The sequence below is a fragment of the Danio rerio genome, chromosome 20 (assembly GCF_052040795.2).
Source record: "Danio rerio strain M-AB ecotype USA chromosome 20, GRCz13ab, whole genome shotgun sequence".
In the NCBI taxonomy this organism is placed as follows: domain Eukaryota; kingdom Metazoa; phylum Chordata; class Actinopteri; order Cypriniformes; family Danionidae; genus Danio; species Danio rerio.
In genome coordinates this window covers 40256214-40276147 of record NC_141040.1, presented here as the reverse complement: position 1 = coordinate 40276147, position 19934 = coordinate 40256214, and the positions used below count along the sequence as shown (strand labels likewise).

Below are 19934 nucleotides of genomic sequence, written 5' to 3'. Positions count from 1 at the left end.
CTTAAAGGTGGACTAGGCAGGTTAGGGTAATTGGGCAAGTTATCAAATAACGATGGTTTGTTCTGTAGACTGTCGAAAAATATGTAGTTTAAAGGGACTAATTATTTTGACCTTAAAATAGCTTTTAAAAAATGTATAACTGCATTCATTCTTGCCGAAATTAAACAAATAAGACTTTCTCTGCAAGACAAAATATTATCAGTCATACTGTGAAAATTTCCTTGCTCTGTTAAACATCATTTTGTAGATATTTTTAAAAAGAAAATTAAAAGGGGGCTAATAATTCGGACTTCATTTGTATGCCATAGTTCACTGGGTTGTTGGTATCTAAAGTAGCCTTATTATTGTGCAAACAATGTGAAAAGTAAATATCCAATCAGTTTTGAGTTTTGTTCAGGTCATTTGGCTCCTCGGCAGAACAGTAGGCCATAAGGAAGATCTATAAGTTTTTAATATTCACTCGAGATGAGATGACTATGAAGCCCAAACTTTTTTTATTAGTCTGCTTTTATTAGACGGCCTTTTTCATATGTGAGCACTTTCTCTAGGCTATTTTAAGATATTTTCTTTAGCGTAAATGATCTGAGGGCAGTTTTGACTGTCATGTATAAAATTTGATGAAAATAATAAATATATTAATTATATACCCTAACAGTATGAATTTATACTACTGCTTCAAATATTTTCTTTAAAGAGACATATACTTTTATTCTGCAAGTATGCTGAATACTTTAATCAAAATGGAGGAGTAAGAGTTCAAATAAGGTTTTTTTTTTAATGCTTTCTGTTTTAAGTATTGATAATATTACTAATAATAACAAAAATAGTTTCTAGAGCATCAAATCAGTTTATAAAACAAATTTCAAAAATAATTAAGGCTGAAAATTTAGTTTTATAACAATGGTAAATTTATTATAATTACAGTAAAGGGCTGGGCAGCTAGGGGTGTACAGTACTGGAAAAATTTGCAAAATGCAATATGATTTAACATTTTCCTAAAAAAAATTTTTAAAATTTTTATTAAATTAATTTGTTTATCTCATTAAATCATACCCAGACAAAAAATGAGTAAAAAAAACCTCAGCAACCTATAAACCTGAAAAAACCTTGTTATTTTCCTCCCTCATCTTGACTTTCGCCATTAGCGTTTATTTTTACCTCCATGTTCAAAACTGGGCCACTAGCAGCCAATAGCAGAACAGCAATTAGAACAGAAAGGTGGGGCTACAGATAGTAAGGCCCCATCTGATTGATCAAATATAGATAAACAACCAATACATAAAATGCAATACATACATTTATTGCATATAATATTATCATAATAAGAATAATTTTGTGATATTTATTGTCTAATGTCTGCTAATTTGCCAAGCTTCTTTTTTTTTATGAGATCCAAGTTTAAATTTTCCTTTTATTTTTTCAATTTTTTTCAAGTTGGAATTTTAATTATTAGATTTACAAAATTGAATAACAGGTCACAGGAAATAAGTGCTGTATAACTACTGCTAAATCTAATTTAGTAGCATAAAATTCTTCAAAAATGTGAACAAAAATATAGTTAGTTTTTTTATATAAAAAAATCATAATTTTATGAAACAGCACCAGATGCCTAAATGGCATTTTAAAATATAAAGTCTTTACAATATTGCAGTTTTACTCTTTTGTGATCCAAATAAAGGCATCATTCCCAACTATTGCTGTGCAATATGGATAGAATAAAAAGTCTCTCATTTCATATTATGCTTTTTAGTTTATTTTGTGGTGACGCGTGGCAACATTACTTCATAATTCCAGAATTGTACACAATTGTACAGGTTGTAAGCTTGAAGATGTCGTTTACTGAAAAGTGTTTAACCTGTAAATGATCTGTAAAAAAAGTTTGAGTTTGAGTAAAAAAAGTTTAAGTTTGAGTTTCTTTTTTTTGAGTTTGTGAATAATGTTTCTTTATATTTCATAAATATTTTTTATTATAAAGGTCTGTTAAAATGAGAAAAATAATTAATATGAATGAGTACATTATTGAGTATATAAAATTTAAAAAATAGATAAAATCTGAAATAAGTACATAGACAATAAATATGTTGTTGAAGTGATAATGATTAGCCCTCCTGTAATTTATTATTTTTTGTCATTTTTCAAACAGAGCAAGGAATTTTTCACAGTATTTCCTGTAATATTTTTTTCTTCTCGACAATGTCTGATTTGTATTATTTCGGCTAGAATAAAAACAGTTTTAAGCAAAAAGCAATTTTTTAAAAACCATTTAAGCTCCCCAAAGAAATATTTGTTTTACAATGATTTTCCTAATTACCCTAACTTGCCTATAGTTAACCTAGTCAAGTTAATTTTAAATTGCAAAATTTAAATTGCGCCTTAAGCTGTAATACTAGTATCCTGAAAAATATTTAGTCTAATATTATGTACTGTCATCATGGCAAAGATAAAAAAAATTGGTCAATAGAATTTAGTTATTAAAATTATTATGTTTAGAAATGTGTTTAACAGTTAAATCTACCCCCTGTTAAGCAGAAATTTAGAAAAAATATATATGGGGCTAATAATTCATGAGGGTTAATAATTCTGACTTCAACTGTATATAAAGAAAAAAATCCTTGCCATGCTGTCAGAATACAGTATACACTATTACTTTATCAAATTCACTGAAAATGTAACAGTATTTATCATGATATATATATATTGTTATCAGGATATAAGATGACTTACATCGTGATAAGAGATTTCTGTCAAATCACTCATCCCTGTTCCAAACCACAAACTTTTAGTAGGAATTAGGTGTATTTGACTGTAACTCTCTTGAAATGACATCTGTAAAATCAAATGTTAAAAAGGGAAACGTCTCCATGGGCAAACACAGCTAAATGATGGCTCGTGGAGTCAACGGCAGGATTGATGAGGTCCACTCCAATGAAATTACGTGCGAGTAACTCTAGCCCTCTGCTGATTTACATGCGCTGCATTTGCACAAGCTTTTTCATTAGCGCTTGCAGATGTGCAGGACACACACACACACACAGAAGCACACAAAAGCTTCAGCTGTCAATTCAACACAGACAGAAGCGCCACAACACATTCTGCCTCTTCTAAGTGCAATGGTTTGACTGGCTGTGTGAAAGTACACATCTGTCTGTCTGTTGTGTTGAGTTTTGTGCCCATTGCACACCTAATCCTTAGCAGCAGGATTAACGGTGCGCTGTGATGTGTGCTGCGTTAAGATAAGGACATGTTCACTGTCAAAGGAGATGCTAATTTTGGGCACTTTTCTAAGGCAGAGCTCTCAGCATGTTTTATTTCTGTATCGGAATGAGCGGTGCTGCCTTTATGCTGATAATGTCATGCCACAAAATGAAGCTGAAGACATTTATTCATTAGCTTTTTTGGGTGATGGGGGGGTGTTCCAATAATAACTCTTTTAAAACTCTTTTTTGTGTTCGCTATGAAAGAAAAAACACCAAATGCTTGTCGCAATCATAACTCTAACATGCAATAAGATCATTTAAATGATGTGCGCACAGGTTTCTCTTTCATCTCCGAGAGCGACTCATGGCTGCTGTCACTGTGAGAAAAAAACATGATCGCTCTGTGCAACAAACTGAACGTAATTTACAACTTCATTACCTGTTATTCACAGCCTATGCAGGTTGTGTTCACTAAAGTAGGCGTTGCACATTCTCTGTAGTAAACAAACAGCTGGCGGTCAGCTCACTTGTGATTTTGCGGCCACAAATACATCATTACATGAAGAAAGAAATGACATTTTTTGGGTGAATTATACCTTATAAATACAGTATATGGCACTTTTAACGCTGTTTAAAGGTGTCAATGTTGCTGTGAAGACTTGTGCGACTGCCTTGCTTCTCTTCTGACCTTGAAAATATGATTGGCTGAATCGTAGAAAATCTGAATTAAGATGTGTGTAGGGTCAAATCGAGATTGTGATCTTTTTTCGATTAATCGTGCAACCATAGTTCAAGCTACCTCACAGAAGTGCTCTGTTTGTTTACAGAATTGTTGAATGTTAAAATAAGGTGAATTAAATGAAAAATAAGCAACATCCTTGATCTGTTTCTTTGCTCTTCTTTATTCTTTTTTTTAGGTAATATAGAAGTATCAGATTGGGTTTGGTAGCAGTAGATACTCAAAATCAAATCTCTTGGACTCAGACCTGAGGGCAAAAAAACCTGATCGGGACATTCCTAGTTTTAGAACAGTAATTGTGTCACACATTACCAAAGATATTTCATTTTTGGAAAAAAAAAAAAAAAACAGTACTGTGTCAGCCATTTTTGTTCACAATGAGTACAGTTTTTTTGTTAATATTTTGATAAGCACTAAATATTTTTTTTCACAGCCTTCTTTGCTTATAGTTACCAATAACAGACAGCACTGTATTATAGTAGATGAAAACACATTAATTAAGCGATATTTGTTATGACATTTGTCATGAAGAAGAACTACGGCATGTTGGTATTTTTATATAACATATTGTGGTTTTAAAGGATTACCACATTAGTGTACTCCTCAAATAACACCTTACTAATGAAACCATTTGGAAAAACAGAAATGCTCCATTACTTAAAGAATATCTGTTCAGAGAGTACGAGTTCCACTGCATATGTCCTGTCACTGCAGCACAGCCAGTCTGACACAGTATGGAAATGTGTGTAATATTTTCCCCATCTTCTGTCACAAGCAGACATGCTTTATTTGAGGTGTGTGGCGGGTCCGTCCGCGGGGTGTTTTCCTGCAGGTGATGGATGTGTTTGCAGCTGTGCCGGTGCTGAAGTTTTAAAGCAGTAATTTTGTTTAATGACTCACTGCACTGCAGCGAGAGGTGATGCAGCTCTTTATATTGAAGCCGTGGCCTGAGAGGAGCTTTCCTGCAGCCAGAGCCTGTGACAAACGGCTCTCTTTAGCTATGTGGAGTGTTGTACCTGTCCGCCAGCACCCAGAGACATGAGCTACAGCCCTTGATTTCCTACCGAAGCCCTGTGAGACATGCAGTGATCAGTGCAGTTCAGTTCCCTTGGTGTTTTCCAGCGAGCAGCACGAGGAAAATGCTCTGGAGGAGGGAGGAACTCGCTGCCAATGAATTGCGCCCACTGTTTATTTGCGTGTTCTGTCTGCATTGTTTCAGCACTCGATTCACTTAAGGAATTATGCAAATCCTGTAATACACAAACACACCCACAAAAACATGATTCAGTTCCTCCTTTTCGAAGGGGTTTTTTGAGCGTTCTGTTGTGTGGGAGGCTTTTAACACAATCCTGTTTATGAAACTGGGATCTGAATTTCCTGTTTAAAATTCTTACCAAAAAATTGATTTATATTCACAGACCACTTTATTAAGTACACCTGTCCAACTGCTTGTTAATGCTAATTTCAGCCAATCACATGGCAGCAACACAATGCATTTAGGCATGTAGACATGGTCAAGACGATCTGCTGCAGTTCAAACTGACAATCAGAATGGGGAAGAAAGATGATTTAAGTGACAACTTGGTATGGTTGTTGGAGTCTCCCCTTCTGCTGCGATCTTAGGGTCAGATTTGGCTTCAATAACATGAAAGCTTGGATCCAACCCGCCTTGTATCAATGGTTCATGCTGCTGGTGGTGGTGTTATGGTGTGAAGGATATTTTCTTGCCACACTTTGGAGCCATTAGTACTAATTGAGAATCATGTCAACGCCACAGCCTACCTGAGTATTGTTACTGACCATGTCCATCCCTTTATGAACACAGTGAAGCGATCTTCTGATGGCTACTTCCAGCAGGGTAACACGCCATGTCATAAAGCGTGAATCATCTCAGACTGGTTTCTTGAACATGACAATGAGTTCGCTGTACTCAAATGGCCTCCATGTTCACCAGAACTCAATCCCATAGAGCAGGGGTGTCAAACTCAATCCCTGGAGGGCCGAAGCCCTGCACAGTTTAGTTCCAACCCTGCTCCAATACACTTACCTGTAGGTTTCAAACAAGCCTGAAGGACTCAATTAGTTTGATCAGGTGTGTTTAATTAGGGTTGGAACTAAACTGTCCAGAGCTGCGGCCCTTTTGGAACTGAGTTTGACACCTGTGCCATAGAGCATCTTTGGGATGTGGTGGAACGAGAGTTTTGCATCATAGATGTGCAGCCGACAATTCTGCAGCAACTGCGTGATGCTGTCATGTCAATATGGACCAAAATTTCAGGAATATTTCCAGTATCATGTTAACTCTATGCCACAAAGGATTAAGGCAGTTCTGAAGGCAAAAGGGGGTCCAACCCAGTACTAGTAAGGTGTACCTAATAAAGTGGCCGACGAGTGTATAAATTAAGATAAATATAAGTAAATATGCAAAGACATCCTTTAAAGACTCAATACAAGAAATGCCAAAATACCAAAGTCTGATTTGTTCTAGTGAATTACTCTCTGCTGGTAATTAACCTTATATGTTTCAGTGTTTCCTCTTGGATTTTTTTCCAGCTGTGGCGGCAGGCCTTTTTTTTTTTTTTACACAGATCTACCAAATACCTGTGGCATTACTTCAATGACAAATGTCGTGAGTGCAGTATTAAAAGTCGAGAACGCATTTATGTAATAACCTACATGTACGAGCATGTGAATCTCTGCTAGCGTGCCAATTTCCTCTGCTCGTGCACAAAACTTCTTGCACGCCCCCTCAAATATAAGCCACTTCAAGAGCGCGCAGATCTTTTTGTGCGATTTAGTGCGTTTATGTAGCGTGTATGTCTTCAGCATTTATTAGATTTGCTAGGAAAATTTATGATTGTGTCCAATAGACCTACAGTACGATATTAATGCGTCCTGAAGTAAAGTTATGGAACAAAATCAATGCCTAAAGTCTTGAATTAAAAAGCTTGTTGAATATCACAAACTGAAAAAAATAATACACCGTATTAACAAGTTCTTGCGTTTTAATGACTTGAATTCCAGGGTTTGTATTTTTAGGTCCTGAAATTTAACATATCTGTTTATTTAAGCTGTGAATATTTCAACGAAAAATATTTCAAACACGTTTTCATACTTAAAAATTCAATAATTCATATTCAATTTTCAGATTTCACTTACAAAATATTCAATACCCTTTAAAAATACAATGTATAATATTCAAAAGGTCATTTTCAGTTCATTTTATTTCAGTTCAAATATTCGCTTCCATAAATTCAGTGGATCAAATTCGACTGTTAAAATTCAACATTACATCCGGGAACTGCAGGAGAAGCAATAGATTGCCGATTGAAGATCGCCAGCTGCTCTAGCTTTCACCAGCAGGTGGAGATGGAATAATGTAAGATTTTTAACCCAGTAAACAGGCGAGAAAAAGGCTAATAAAGGCACAAAAGTAGCATTCAATTTTAATATCAATGCCTTGGACATTATAAATAATAAAAAGTATGAGTAAAATGAGTAAATGAGGGTTTAGTCGTTTATATTTGCCCTTATGTAACGGAAGCCAGCTGGTGATCGCGTAAAGCTCACCCCTCGGATCCAGGGACAGACGTTGTTCTGCAATCTTATCGGAGCTTGTCTCCCATGCTGGCTCGTTACCTGCTCGGACCGGTGCGGTTACTTGCACATAAACCGTCTTTTGATGAATATGATGTTACACATTGTCTATCTTTATTGACTCTTTCTTCCATAGACGCGAAGTATTATATTGACAGCTAAAGAATATAAACGTAAGTGAAACAGGAGAGGAAATATAATAATAATAATAATACAAAATAGATAAACATTGACAGGGCTAAGAACAATTACGAACAAAGATATTCAAAACCAGAGAGATTTTATGAGAATGTCACAAAACAGTTTACTTGGAAATGTTAAACAGAGAGTTCAGGTATGATTTAAGGTTGGTTATGGATGGGGCGTCTGATTTAAAATAATTTAACATGCGAATGCATTAAAGGGGCGTCAGTTATTCACACAGAACCGTCTAATATGGCATAACTATAAGGAGTAATGTTTGCGCTGTTTAAACGCAGCTATGTCAGGATTGGGATAGGTTATAATTTAATTATTTAAATTATGATTGTTATTATTATTTTATGACATGTATTTGGGCTATTGCGCTTAAATAAGTCATCCGTGATTCTAAATTTCTATTTATCCTTTTTAGCTATCACTTTGCTATCGTCTTTCTCTTCTTTTTTTCTAGTTTTTGGGGTTCTGCCACGGTTAAACGTTTGCAAAATGTCTTTGGTTTGTCCAGCTATTGCTTTTCCTCTAAAATAGAGACGAAGCAGAAGGAAAATGAATGAATTGATGAATTAATGAAATGATTGACGTTTTTATGCATGTGCTGTGCGGCTTGCTCACGACAAAGTCGAACGAGTGGCCGCGAGCTCCGGTGGCAGGTCAGAGCCAGCGCCCCACAGCAAACTGATTAAGAGATGCTGGATGGCTGTCAATATATGATAGGAATTCTTCCAAAGTTTTAGATGACATCTGGGCGTGTGCATAATAATGTAAAATGAAAGTGAAAGTCATGACATTTGGCCAAGCATAAGAATAGCCTACAAGAGTGTTTCGATTATTATATTAATCATGACATATGTCATGCTTGGGCTTATATGAATAACACCTCGCTGTTTACCATTTCAGAAAGTGGAGCTGACGTCGGCGCGAAATTGCTTGTATAATTGTAAAAAGAGTGATGAATATTAATGGATTTCTTATATCTGTCATTTCTGATGATATAATTGATTTAGTGTGAGCTTATGAGTTTCCAACACAGCAAAAATGCATCAAGAATCCTAAACTAATAACTTTGTCAAGCAAAAATTTGGATTTTATAAGCTACTGATTTTTTTTAAAAAACAAGAAAAAAGAAACTATTAGCTACCCTAGCAATTGTTTATTTAAATATGATCATCTCAAAATATAAAATAAAAACATAATGGTTTGACTTTGTGAAATCATAAAACACACTTGCAGAAAAGAGTTATAAATGAGCAAATACATTCTCTCCAGTAGATGGCGATTAAAGCTCAGTAATACCCCATGAGGATGAATTGAGCTGCTTTGCAGGAACCCCTCAACCACGCATGTCAAACCACGCATTATAAACATTAATCTTATGAAACTAGCTCAAGTGACAACTATATTAAGTTTAAACCAGTTTAAATAAGTTTATATGTTTAATAACTGCAAAAAAGATCAACATTGCTAATCATAAAATACAAACGGTCGCTGAAAAGTTATAAATAACGGTTTTCTCGTTTAATAAAAACAAAGTCAGTTATAACTGCCTATTATCAAACCACAGGCGACTCATTTTATTAGTTATCATTGGCTGCGACATTGCCACTTTTGCGTTAATACATTTTTCTCGCCTATAGGCTACATAACAATAAAACAATAATCTGGACAAACTAAGACATTTGGCAAACGTTTAACCATGGCAGAACCCCAAAAATTAGAAAAAATGTCATACAATAATAATATTAACAATCATAATAATAATTTAAATGATGAAAATGTATAACCTATCCCAATCCTGACATAGCTGCGTTTAAACAGCGCAAACATTACTCCTTATAGTTATGCCATATTAGACGGTTCTGTGTGAATAACTGAAGACGCCCCTTTAATGCATTCGCATGTTAAATTATTTTAAATCAGACGCCCCATCCATAACCAACCTTAAATCATACCTGAACTCTCTGTTTAACATTTCCAAGTAAACTGTTTTGTGACATTCTCATAAAATCTCTCTGGTTTTGAATATCTTTGTTCGTAATTGTTCTTAGCCCTGTCAATGTTTATCTATTTTGTATTATTATTATTATTATATTTCCTCTCCTGTTTCACTTACGTTTATATTCTTTAGCTGTCAATATAATACTTCGCGTCTATGGAAGAAAGAGTCAATAAAGATAGACAATGTGTAACATCATATTCATCAAAAGACGGTTTATGTGCAAGTAACCGCACCGGTCCGAGCAGGTAACGAGCCAGCATGGGAGACAAGCTCCGATAAGATTGCAGAACAACGTCTGTCCCTGGATCCGAGGGGTGAGCTTTACGCGATCACCAGCTGGCTTCCGTTACATAAGGGCAAATATAAACGACTAAACCCTCATTTACTCATTTTACTCATACTTTTTATTATTTATAATGTCCAAGGCATTGATATTAAAATTGAATGCTACTTTTGTGCCTTTATTAGCCTTTTTCTCGCCTGTTTACTGGGTTAAAAATCTTACATTATTCCATCTCCACCTGCTGGTGAAAGCTAGAGCAGCTGGCGATCTTCAATCGGCAATCTATTGCTTCTCCTGCAGTTCCCGGATGTAATGTTGAATTTTAACAGTCGAATTTGATCCACTGAATTTATGGAAGCGAATATTTGAACTGAAATAAAATGAACTGAAAATGACCTTTTGAATATTATACATTGTATTTTTAAAGGGTATTGAATATTTTGTAAGTGAAATCTGAAAATTGAATATGAATTATTGAATTTTTAAGTATGAAAACGTGTTTGAAATATTTTTCGTTGAAATATTCACAGCTTAAATAAACAGATATGTTAAATTTCAGGACCTAAAAATACAAACCCTGGAATTCAAGTCATTAAAACGCAAGAACTTGTTAATACGGTGTATTATTTTTTTCAGTTTGTGATATTCAACAAACTTTTTAATTCAAGACTTTAGGCATTGATTTTGTTCCATATAAAGTGAAATGGCTATACGTCATGTTTCCTGGCCTCACGCATCACGCACCTGTCAGCCAGTCAGTCAGCACGTAACCTTAAAGGGTTAAACAAATAACGCACAGCACTACTATGGTTACAAAAAATTCACGCTGTCATAATTCACTTACCCTTTAATACGTTTTGGTGCGATTATCACCCGCTTTTAAAAAAATAAAATGTTTTGAATGAGACGTTGTAATGTAGCCGTGGCGGGATGAATTTTGGTGTGGCGCCCCGCCATGGAAGGATGAATGTAGCGGAAACCATGTGTTTAGTTTACGCTTACTGTAGTTTTTCTAATTGGATTATTTTGGTTGTGTTTACTATAAATTTACCTTTTTAAAATTATTATGTATTTATTATTATGCCAATTACAGTGTGTCAAGATGTTGCAATATGGATTTATTTAGTATTAGTTACCTTGGGATAACGATTCGCTCAGCTCACGATCCAATACAATTCAAGATATGATTTTTTTTTTTTTAAATTTCACAAAATGAGTTGAGACAATTTAAAAATGTAAACGTGCACTTTAATTATTTTTAAATTGCTGCAATTTTATTTTATAAGAAAAATAAGTTTAGTCAAATAACAGAATTAATCACATATTTTATTTAATATTTAAACAGGCTTACAGTGAGTTGTAACATTTCTATAGTTAAAAATTTAGTTAATTTACATCAACTAATGATAAACAATAACTCTACAGCTGTTACAGTATGGTAACACTTTACAATACTGGTGCAGTATTATGCATTATAGATTACTAGTTCACGATGCAGTAATCATTAATGAATGGTTTAGTCTTTTATGAGTTGTTACAAGGCCTTTATGAGTCCTTAGTTAACATTAACTTCTGCATTTACTATTACTGTAACGTGAAGTGGAAGCTGGACAAAGGTGCAGATCCAAGTACAGACTTTTTATTGAATAGAGGCGACAGTCAACACAGGTGCAAACAGATGTATAACGGTAATCCAGAGTCGTAGTCAAAATAACAGGCAGATGGTCAAAAAGGCAGGCAGCATACAACATAAACAAACAAAACAAAGCAAGGGTCAAAAACATGGCAAGGCAAGGAAAACGAGTCCTAATGTTCACTCACAGTTCAACAAGACTTAACACAGTCTGTGTGTTTGTGTGCTGTGTATATAGTCCTGAAATAAGTTCATGAGCAGCTTCAGCTGTGTGTTTGCAATCAGTCAGGATCAGGAACCGGTGTGAGTGTGTGTGATACATGACTGTAATTGTAGTCCATAAAATGGCAGATTTGTAGTTCTATTTGATAAGTGCTTACCAGCGATCTGCACAGGTTGGATTGCTGACAATTACGAATTTAATAGTATAAATTACATAATTTGGTAACACTTTAGTTTAAGTACAAACTGCCACCTTGAATTTATTACATATTATCTATTATTAATCCTTTAACCGTTTATTTCTACCTATAAAATATTATCTTATTCTACATCCTTAATCTTAACCAATAACAAAACCCAACAACCTTAAAAACTGTTAATGAGTAGCAAATGAATAGTTTTTGAGCTAAATATCTTAATTGATTTTCTATTAATAGCCATAATTGTACCTTAAAATAATGTGCAACTCGTAATTTTACTGGTGGTAATTTTAAAGGTTTAAAAAACTACACAATGTTGCAAGTTTAGCCCTCATGTCCTTATTGCATACGGTATATGATTTTTGACAATGCTAACGAATTATGTTGAAGTAAATTTGTATACATTTGGTACACAAGCAGTGCCCCGTGCATTTTCAGGGTCATTCAGTCTCCCTATGGCCCTATTATCCAGTGAAACCGTCTTAGATCTTGTTGAAATGGTCCTGTTGTGTTTTAAATGCTTCAATAATCTGGATGTGGCCTTGTGATTTATGGCCGACAGAAGCAGGCCTCCCTCGTGCATCTCACGCCTTTGTGCTTTCAGTTTTCTATGCACTCTATTCGCTGCTGCACTCCTTAATGTTTGCCATTGCTGCTGCGGCAAAACACGTCAATCTTGTTTCAAGATGCCTAGTGGCCCCGATTTAATTTACACCCTTGAATGGATGGACCTCTTTTGACAGAGCTTGTTTGAAAGCAAATCACTGTCATACAGTCGTTGCTATTTTAGGAGCAAGCCTTTGCATTCGGTCACAAGAAAAGACAAAAGCGTATTGAAGTTTGCTTCAAAGATGGAAAAAGAATTTATTCTTGTAAGAAGACAAGAAGAAAAGCATAACATAACAGTGGGTATTAAAAATAACAGAGTATAGTGGAGAATGTCTTTTCAATTGTGGTATTTGTTAAGCAGTAACCCGCTGATTTTTCCATGAACTGCAGGAGGCACTCTTAAACTAGTTTTAGAGAGTGCTTGGCAATAATAAACCTATAAAACAGAAATTATAAAATTTTATGATTACTGAAAGATGGACCCTTTTCACAAGACTGTTAAAACGCATTTAACAGTCATCAGCATCTTAAATCCTTAAAGTTTTTATTATTAATATATTTTTTTTAAATGTATGTATATTTAAATGTATTTATGTACACTACAGTACCTGACAAAAATCGTGTTGTCAATCCCAGTTGTAAGAACAACAAATAATTTCTTGACTTCAAGTTGATCATCTGGAAAAGTGGCGGAAGGTAGATTTCACAGATGAATCATCTGTTGATCTGCATTTCAATCATCACAAATACTGCAGAAAACCTATTGGAACCCGCATAGATTCAAGATTCTCACTGAAATCAGTCAAGTTTGGTGAAGGAGAAATTATGGTTTAGAGTTACATTTAGTATGGGGACATGTAAGAGATCTGCAGAGTGGATGGCAACATCAACAGCCTGAGGTATCAAGAAATTTGTGCTGCCCATTACATTACAAACTCCAGGAGAGGGCAAATTCTTCAGCAGGATAGCTCTCCTTCTCACACTTCAGCCTCTACATCAAAGTTCCTGAAAGCAAAGAAGGTCAAGGTGCTCCAGGATTGGCCAGCCCTGACACCAGACATGAACATTATTGAGTATGGGTAGGGTAAGAAGAAGGAGAAGGCATTGAATATGAATCCAAATAATCTTGATGAACTATGGGTGTCCTGCAAGAACGCTTTCTTTGTCATTCCAGATGACTTATTAATAAGTTATTTGAGTCATTGCAGAGATGTATGAATGCAGTCTTCCAAGCTCACGGGAGCCATACACAATATTAATTATTTTTCCACTCCTCTATGACTTTATATTCTATACTGTACCTTATTTCTGTCAAGTGACAAGACTTTTGTCTAAGCAAAGTCAAACCTTACTGTCCTTATTAAATAATTAAAAATCATGGCATGATCATATTTTATTTTGGTAAAATAAGCAGAATCTAGAGCCCTTTACCTTTCATATGAGCTATGCAACTAACACGCCAAAGCCATTTCGCATGCATTGTTTTATTTGTGACGACTTGGCATAATGTTAACTTAACGTTAACGGCCACAATTAGCATATTGTTTGGCCATGTATTTGCTAAATGAGCACTGTGCTTCATCCAGACTAACCCCATTGTATTTTTGGTATAATCGATTTCTATTCTGTCCTTAAGTGAATTAATTAATTTGAAATTAAAGTGTTAACCTTTTTCAATTCCTTGCTTTTATTGTTGTGATTATTTTTATGATAGTTTTGCATTCTTTATGTAAAGCACTTTTTATACATATTATGTATTTTATACATATTGTGTATAAAATGTGCTACAGTATAAATAAACTTGCCTGGCAGTGTCATGCATTAGTTAAAATGACAGAGAAAATGGACATAAGATCATTTTTCAGTGCAGCTAAACGCCAAGTACGAAAAGTTCACAGATTAAGCAATTTGGCTTTAAGAATGAGTGCTTAAATACTAATGTCACAATATCAATCACAGGCAAAGGAGAAAGAAATGATTGTGGAACAGGCAGACCAGGATAGTGTTAGGTATTGAAGGGATCATGACAATTCTTTTGGGGGTTGAACAAATTTTTTTTTTAATGATTTTGGAGTTGGGCTGTTTTGGCTGCTATAGGAATGATCTATCAGTTCAACAAGTGTAATGTAAACAAGTTAATTATTATGAGCATGGAAAACGTCTTTTCCTGCAGTTTTTCTGCTTCAGGAGTCAGTTTGTTGACTATAAACAACGCAACAAAAATTTTCTTTGTCATTGAACCCGAGTAAAAGTTTGAAAATAATCATATTGACGTCACCATGCTATAATACTAATAATGATGAAACCATTTTTAACTGCGGGACATATCTTTATTAGTACAAATTAGCTGTATTATTTGTGTCCCCTAAAAAAAATGCTTGAAAGAAATTTTATATTTTAACATTTCACACGTGTAATTTAGAAGTTTAGTTTGTTTAGCCTACATTGCAATGACAATTGTGTGCAGTAAAAACACGATAGACCATTTCAATGTGGTGATGTCATTGGCCCATGAACATTTCCTGCCTGTTATCAAACTATTTCATAACTGTAAAAAGTGGCAATTTAATCATAGCTTAATGTTAAAACAGCTGTCATAACTTTATTTTTCAATATGTGGCTTTGGATTCTCGGAAGCTATAGCAATTAAAAATGTAAAACAGGAAATGCGTTGAAACCATTGTTTTTTATTACATCCCTCAAATGGTCTAAAGTGATGACAGAAATCTGACTAACAAACGTGTGCTTTCAATTTTTGCTTCTATTACTCCATAAAGTTAACCTCCACTCCACAGCTGCCCTGTCCTGACCTATTCATGCATCTCTAAGGACCGAGCTGTCCCGGGAGAAGCTTGCTAATATACAGAATTGGACTCAAGGCCTTCTGGGCGTTCAAAGCATTTGCAGACCTGGACAGATTTGTCCAGCCCATCACCCCCTTGTGCTGGAAAAGGGATTCATTCTCCCTATGAGCTATCAACCAAGGCTGAACCTGGACGGGGGCGTCCCGCGAGTCACTTTTAACACTCAAGGCAGGGATAGTTTGTCCCAATTGGAACGTAGCCAAGGCAGAACCTGGACGAGGGCATCCCACGTGACACTTTTAACACACAAGTTAGGGCTAATCTGTCCCAATCGGAACGTAGCCAAGGCAGGACCTGGACGCAGCAGGCATACAGCGTTGAACTAAGAAGACAGGGCTCATTTTTGTCCCCACTGAATTTACTTTTACCACACAGATAATAAATAAAAGGAATAATGAAGACACTGAACACCATTTGACCGTTAAGTTGTACAATATTTATTCAGGACGATTCAGAGTCTTCTGTTTGTTCGAGCGGGCGAGCGCCCTGGCTTTTCCCTTTGGCAGGGCGCCATGGCAGCGTCCTCCTGCTGGTTCCCTCCTGGAAAAGAGACACATAAAGGGAAGTTAGCCAATGCCACACGTTCTGCTGTCCACGCCAAAGAGAATGTGATTTTTACCAGGGGAGAGACGGAAGTCTCCGTCCTCTTGCGCCCTTTCCGCGGGGGGCTTTCAGTGCCCGCTGCCTCCCCATCCTCCTCCTCCTCCTCCTCCTCCTCCACCAGGGCCCTTTCAAAGAGTCTGCGGCGCTCGCGTGCTTGGAGAGGTCCGAGGTGAAGTGCGTAGAACTTATCTGAGGTTGAAGTGTCATGGCACATGAATTGCGCCACCTTGCGGCGATCCTCTGAAGAGTGTGCATTCTTTGCCTGCGTCGGAGAGAGACAGAAGCTTGATTAGGATAGAAGCCGCCGCTGGTAGTTACAGGGGCGTCACAATGCCTACTCACATGAGTCGCGATCGCAGTGCGTACGTCAGTAAAGGTGGGTTTGCCTGGAAGGCCCATACTGAGCCAAGCAGACTGAAAGTACTTGTTCAGGGTCCGACAAGGACTGGCTCTGGAAGTGAAAAAGAAATAGGTAGCCTGGCTCCCTCCGGGGAGACCAGCCCGCAGCGCCAAAAACCTGCGGAACCAGCTGTATTCCTCCCTGTTTAGGGACAGCTGAGCCGCCCCAAAGGCTCTGTTTGTTTTGTGAGTGGTAATCTGCCATCAGAGAACAAGCAGTGAGTGAGTGAGTGAGTGAGTGAGTGAGTGAGAGAGCATGCTACTGGTGACCCCCACCTTACTTGCGCCATACTCACGTTAATGACATAAGCAGACTCGTCGGGGCTTCTGGAGGCCTCTTCAACCTCCTGGATTGTGAGATTCTGGAAGACTCCACAGCGGTGCCCAGAGATGGAGGTTAGGTAGCCAGTCAGAAAGCCATAGAAGCGCCACTGTTGCCTAGTGCTTGGGTTGGATTCGAGGCTATCTGGTGAAGGACATTAGACAGATTAGACCACCGACGGTTCTATTTCCTTTCTGGGTCACCAACAGCTCTTGGCTGCTGGTGACTTGTTCTCCGGGGCGCCAGCAGCTCAAACAACAGCTGCTGGTGGCCCGGAGAGGAATTGTGCGTTTCTTCTTCAGGGGCACCAGCAGTTCATGGACTGCTGGTGCCCCTGAAGAAGAAACGCACAATTCCTCTCCGGGCCACCAGCAGCTGTTGGTTCATCCAGCCACGTCGGTCTGCCCCCCTTCCCCCCCGAATGAGTCCCATTCGCGGGGGAGAGGGGCAGACAGACGTGGCTGGATGAACCAAGGGCTGTTGGTGCCCCGGAAGAACGAACAGGGGGAATCGCTGGAACGGCGGAAGGGCTTGCTTACCTAGCAGGGCGGGAATTTTCCTCCCAGCGGTCCGGTGACAGCGCACCAGGCTGGCCTTGGGGATCAGTCGGCTTTCCTTCGCCTGCTTGGTCCTTACCTCGTGCACGACGACACGCCGGCGTATGCCGCGGATGAGGGCTCTGACCTCCCTTCGAATCAGAACCAGAGCCGTGCTGGAGAGCTGACAGGCGGCCGGCGGCGTCTCCGAGAGGTAGTCTAGGAACTGAGCCACGTTCTTCAGGTAGTGCTGCCTGGTGGGCTCGGCCATGCGCGTCTGACCTAGCCGGGCGGCCCACGCTCGGATTCGGGCTGGTTGGTTGAGGAAGAGGAAGTCCCCTGGCTCCGCGGTGCCCCTGGCCATGTAACCAAGGAAGGCTTTGATTCTCCCCAGCTTCGAAGTGACGTTGTTCCGCAGGCGGGGGGTGGGCTCGCTGCCCAGTTGGTACCCTTCGAACTCCCCCAAGAGAAGGTCTGTGGAACGAGCACAACCAAGAGTCAACTTCCCCGAAGGCACACAGCCAGCAGAGCGACAGTGACGTGCCTGAAATATACTCAACTCAGCGCGGGGACGTGGTCCGGGAACGGGTAGGGTTCCAAAGCCTCCGGAGGCTCGGGGGGCGTCGGACCTCCGGCCGCGCCTCGCCCGGGAGCCGGTGGTGCAGGAGGCGACCTGGTTCTCCTCGCCCGCTTCCTCCTCCTTCTCCCCCCTTCTCCCTTCCTCAGCTCCCGGTAGAGGCGTGTGATCTGGAGCAGGGTGGACCGCATCTTGGTAACCTGTTTCCCCAGGTCCGTGAGCTGAGCCTGTATGCGCTCGGTGGCGCGCCTGCAGCCGCGGTCGGCGCACGGGCGGCCGGCCTCTGGGTCCTCCGAGTCCCGCTCCCCCTCGGAGGACGATGCTAGCTGGGACACGACAGGGATTGCAGGCTGGGTGGACCTCAGCCACTGCAACTCCCGAGCTACTTTCCGGCGTTTCGCCCTCCCCATAGCCTCTTTCCTTCCCGAGGTCGAGAGCTCCGCGTGCTGCCTCAAGTGCCTGTCTAGGCGGGCTGGCGTCCGGCGACATCCCGGGACCGGGCACGGTGTCTTCCGCGTGTCCACGCGGCCGGCGGCCAGCGCGAGAAGCAGCCGCTTCTCGTCCGAGTTGGCCACCTTGTGAACGGCCGTCAGGTGAGGCGCAAGCCGGCTGTAGACGTTGAAGCATAGGGCACATTCAGCCATGACCGTGCCAGAGCCAATGCAGAGGGGGAAAGGGGCCCGCACGCCACGTGCGGCGGTTAATAAGCGGCCGGAGGCGGCGTCCACTTCCGCGTCATGACGTTGGTGGACCCGTATTTCTTAAAGGGGAAGGACACCCCCCCGCACCAGGAGGTGTAAGCCGATGCCCTACGGAGATCCATTCGGTTCAAGCCTTCTTTTGTTACGACTTCTCAAGTAGGGGGGAGAGGGGTGTCCACCTCACTCCCTTCCCCCCTTTTCAAAGGAACCAGAGGGGGTGTCCCGTTAAACAATTCACCCCACCGCCCCTTCATCGTTGCCCCGGTCAGCGGTTCGACACCTCTCTCTCTTGTCACGACTCGAGTTGGGGAAGGGGTGTCCCACCTCACTCCCTATCCCCCCCTTCATTTTGCTGTTCTGGCCAGCGGGAGCTTTTCCACAGCCATTCACGGTCACTTTTTCCACCCCAAAAAGGGGATTGATTGTTTGAGCCCCATCGGGGGGGGACAGCTCCACACGCGCCAGCCGCGGGAGCTTTTGTGACCTGCTACAACCAACATGGGATACGCACCAACCATCGAAAGGGGGGTCCAGACAGCCCGTAACCCCGGCACCACTGACCCTGGCACGTTTCACCTCGCCGGAGTCCACTAGCTTCCCCTCCCAACCAACCACCCTCACTCCCCCGGGAGCAGGGTAGGCGGGGTGGGGGTCAGCCGGGAGCCAGCAAGGATAAACCCAGGGGGTGGGCGGCGTTGCGGGCGGACGGACGGGATGCAGACGCACACACTCGGGCGGGGGTAGAATCGAAGCCCACACCAGCTCGTTCCCTACGCTGCCCCTGGGGCCTCGATTCACGGCGCCGGGTGACTCGACCGAACCCACCGAACATCCCCCAGCCCTCGCAGGGCGAGGGGCGTGGGGCGGGGGCACGGGCCGAGTATCGGCGCGGGGGAAACGGAGTCCAGGGGGGCGGGCTGGCGGGCAGGCTGAGCAGCAGACAAGCTCTGGGTCATTTAGCCAGACGGGCCATCTGGGTCCTTTACCCACAGATCGGGGCGGGAAGGGGGGGCGCTGTGTGCGGAGGGACACCCCCACGCCTCCCTGATAGAGCGCCCAGGACGGGGAGGATCTGCCACACCCATAGAGGCCGACCCCATTGGTGCTTTGGGGGGCCTGGGTGGGGGCCTAGCCCCTGGGGCGCCACACTAGCTCCTATCGATCAGTCACCGTGGGGTCTGGCGACTGGACTGCCAGAGACTAAGTCCATATTTTTTCGCCTTTCCCGAAACCCTGATGGCAGGTCAGAGATTGT

General features: G+C 40.4%; 3 protein-coding genes and 1 long non-coding RNA gene across 7 annotated transcripts in view; 2 read left to right on the top strand and 2 right to left on the bottom strand.

Moving 5' to 3' along the window:
* adgrf3b (adhesion G protein-coupled receptor F3b) overlaps positions 1-19934 on the top strand; it is a 671400-nt gene that overhangs the window by 65149 nt on the left and 586317 nt on the right. The gene's annotated exons all lie outside the window — the stretch shown is intronic.
* The window catches only part of LOC147839397 (uncharacterized), a 765501-nt gene that overhangs the window by 720058 nt on the left and 25509 nt on the right, over positions 1-19934 (bottom strand). The window lies entirely within an intron of this gene.
* Positions 1-19934, top strand: part of ptchd4 (patched domain containing 4) — a 161018-nt gene that overhangs the window by 128098 nt on the left and 12986 nt on the right.
* LOC147839398 (uncharacterized) lies at positions 15955-19302 on the bottom strand. 3 transcript variants are annotated; one of them, XM_087298523.1, is made up of 6 exons: positions 17962-19302; positions 17405-17875; positions 16840-17009; positions 16487-16741; positions 16161-16406; positions 15955-16081 (listed from the first exon to the last, which is right to left on the bottom strand). In XM_087298523.1, exons 1-6 carry the CDS (start codon positions 18620-18622, stop codon positions 15983-15985), a joined length of 1902 nt encoding a protein of 633 aa, XP_087154649.1. In that variant the 5' UTR covers positions 18623-19302; the 3' UTR covers positions 15955-15982. The 3 variants fall into 3 exon arrangements, with proteins under 3 accessions (XP_087154649.1, XP_087154647.1, XP_087154648.1); XM_087298521.1 differs by having other exon boundaries at positions 16161-16741; positions 17962-18758; XM_087298522.1 differs by having other exon boundaries at positions 15955-16406; positions 17962-18758.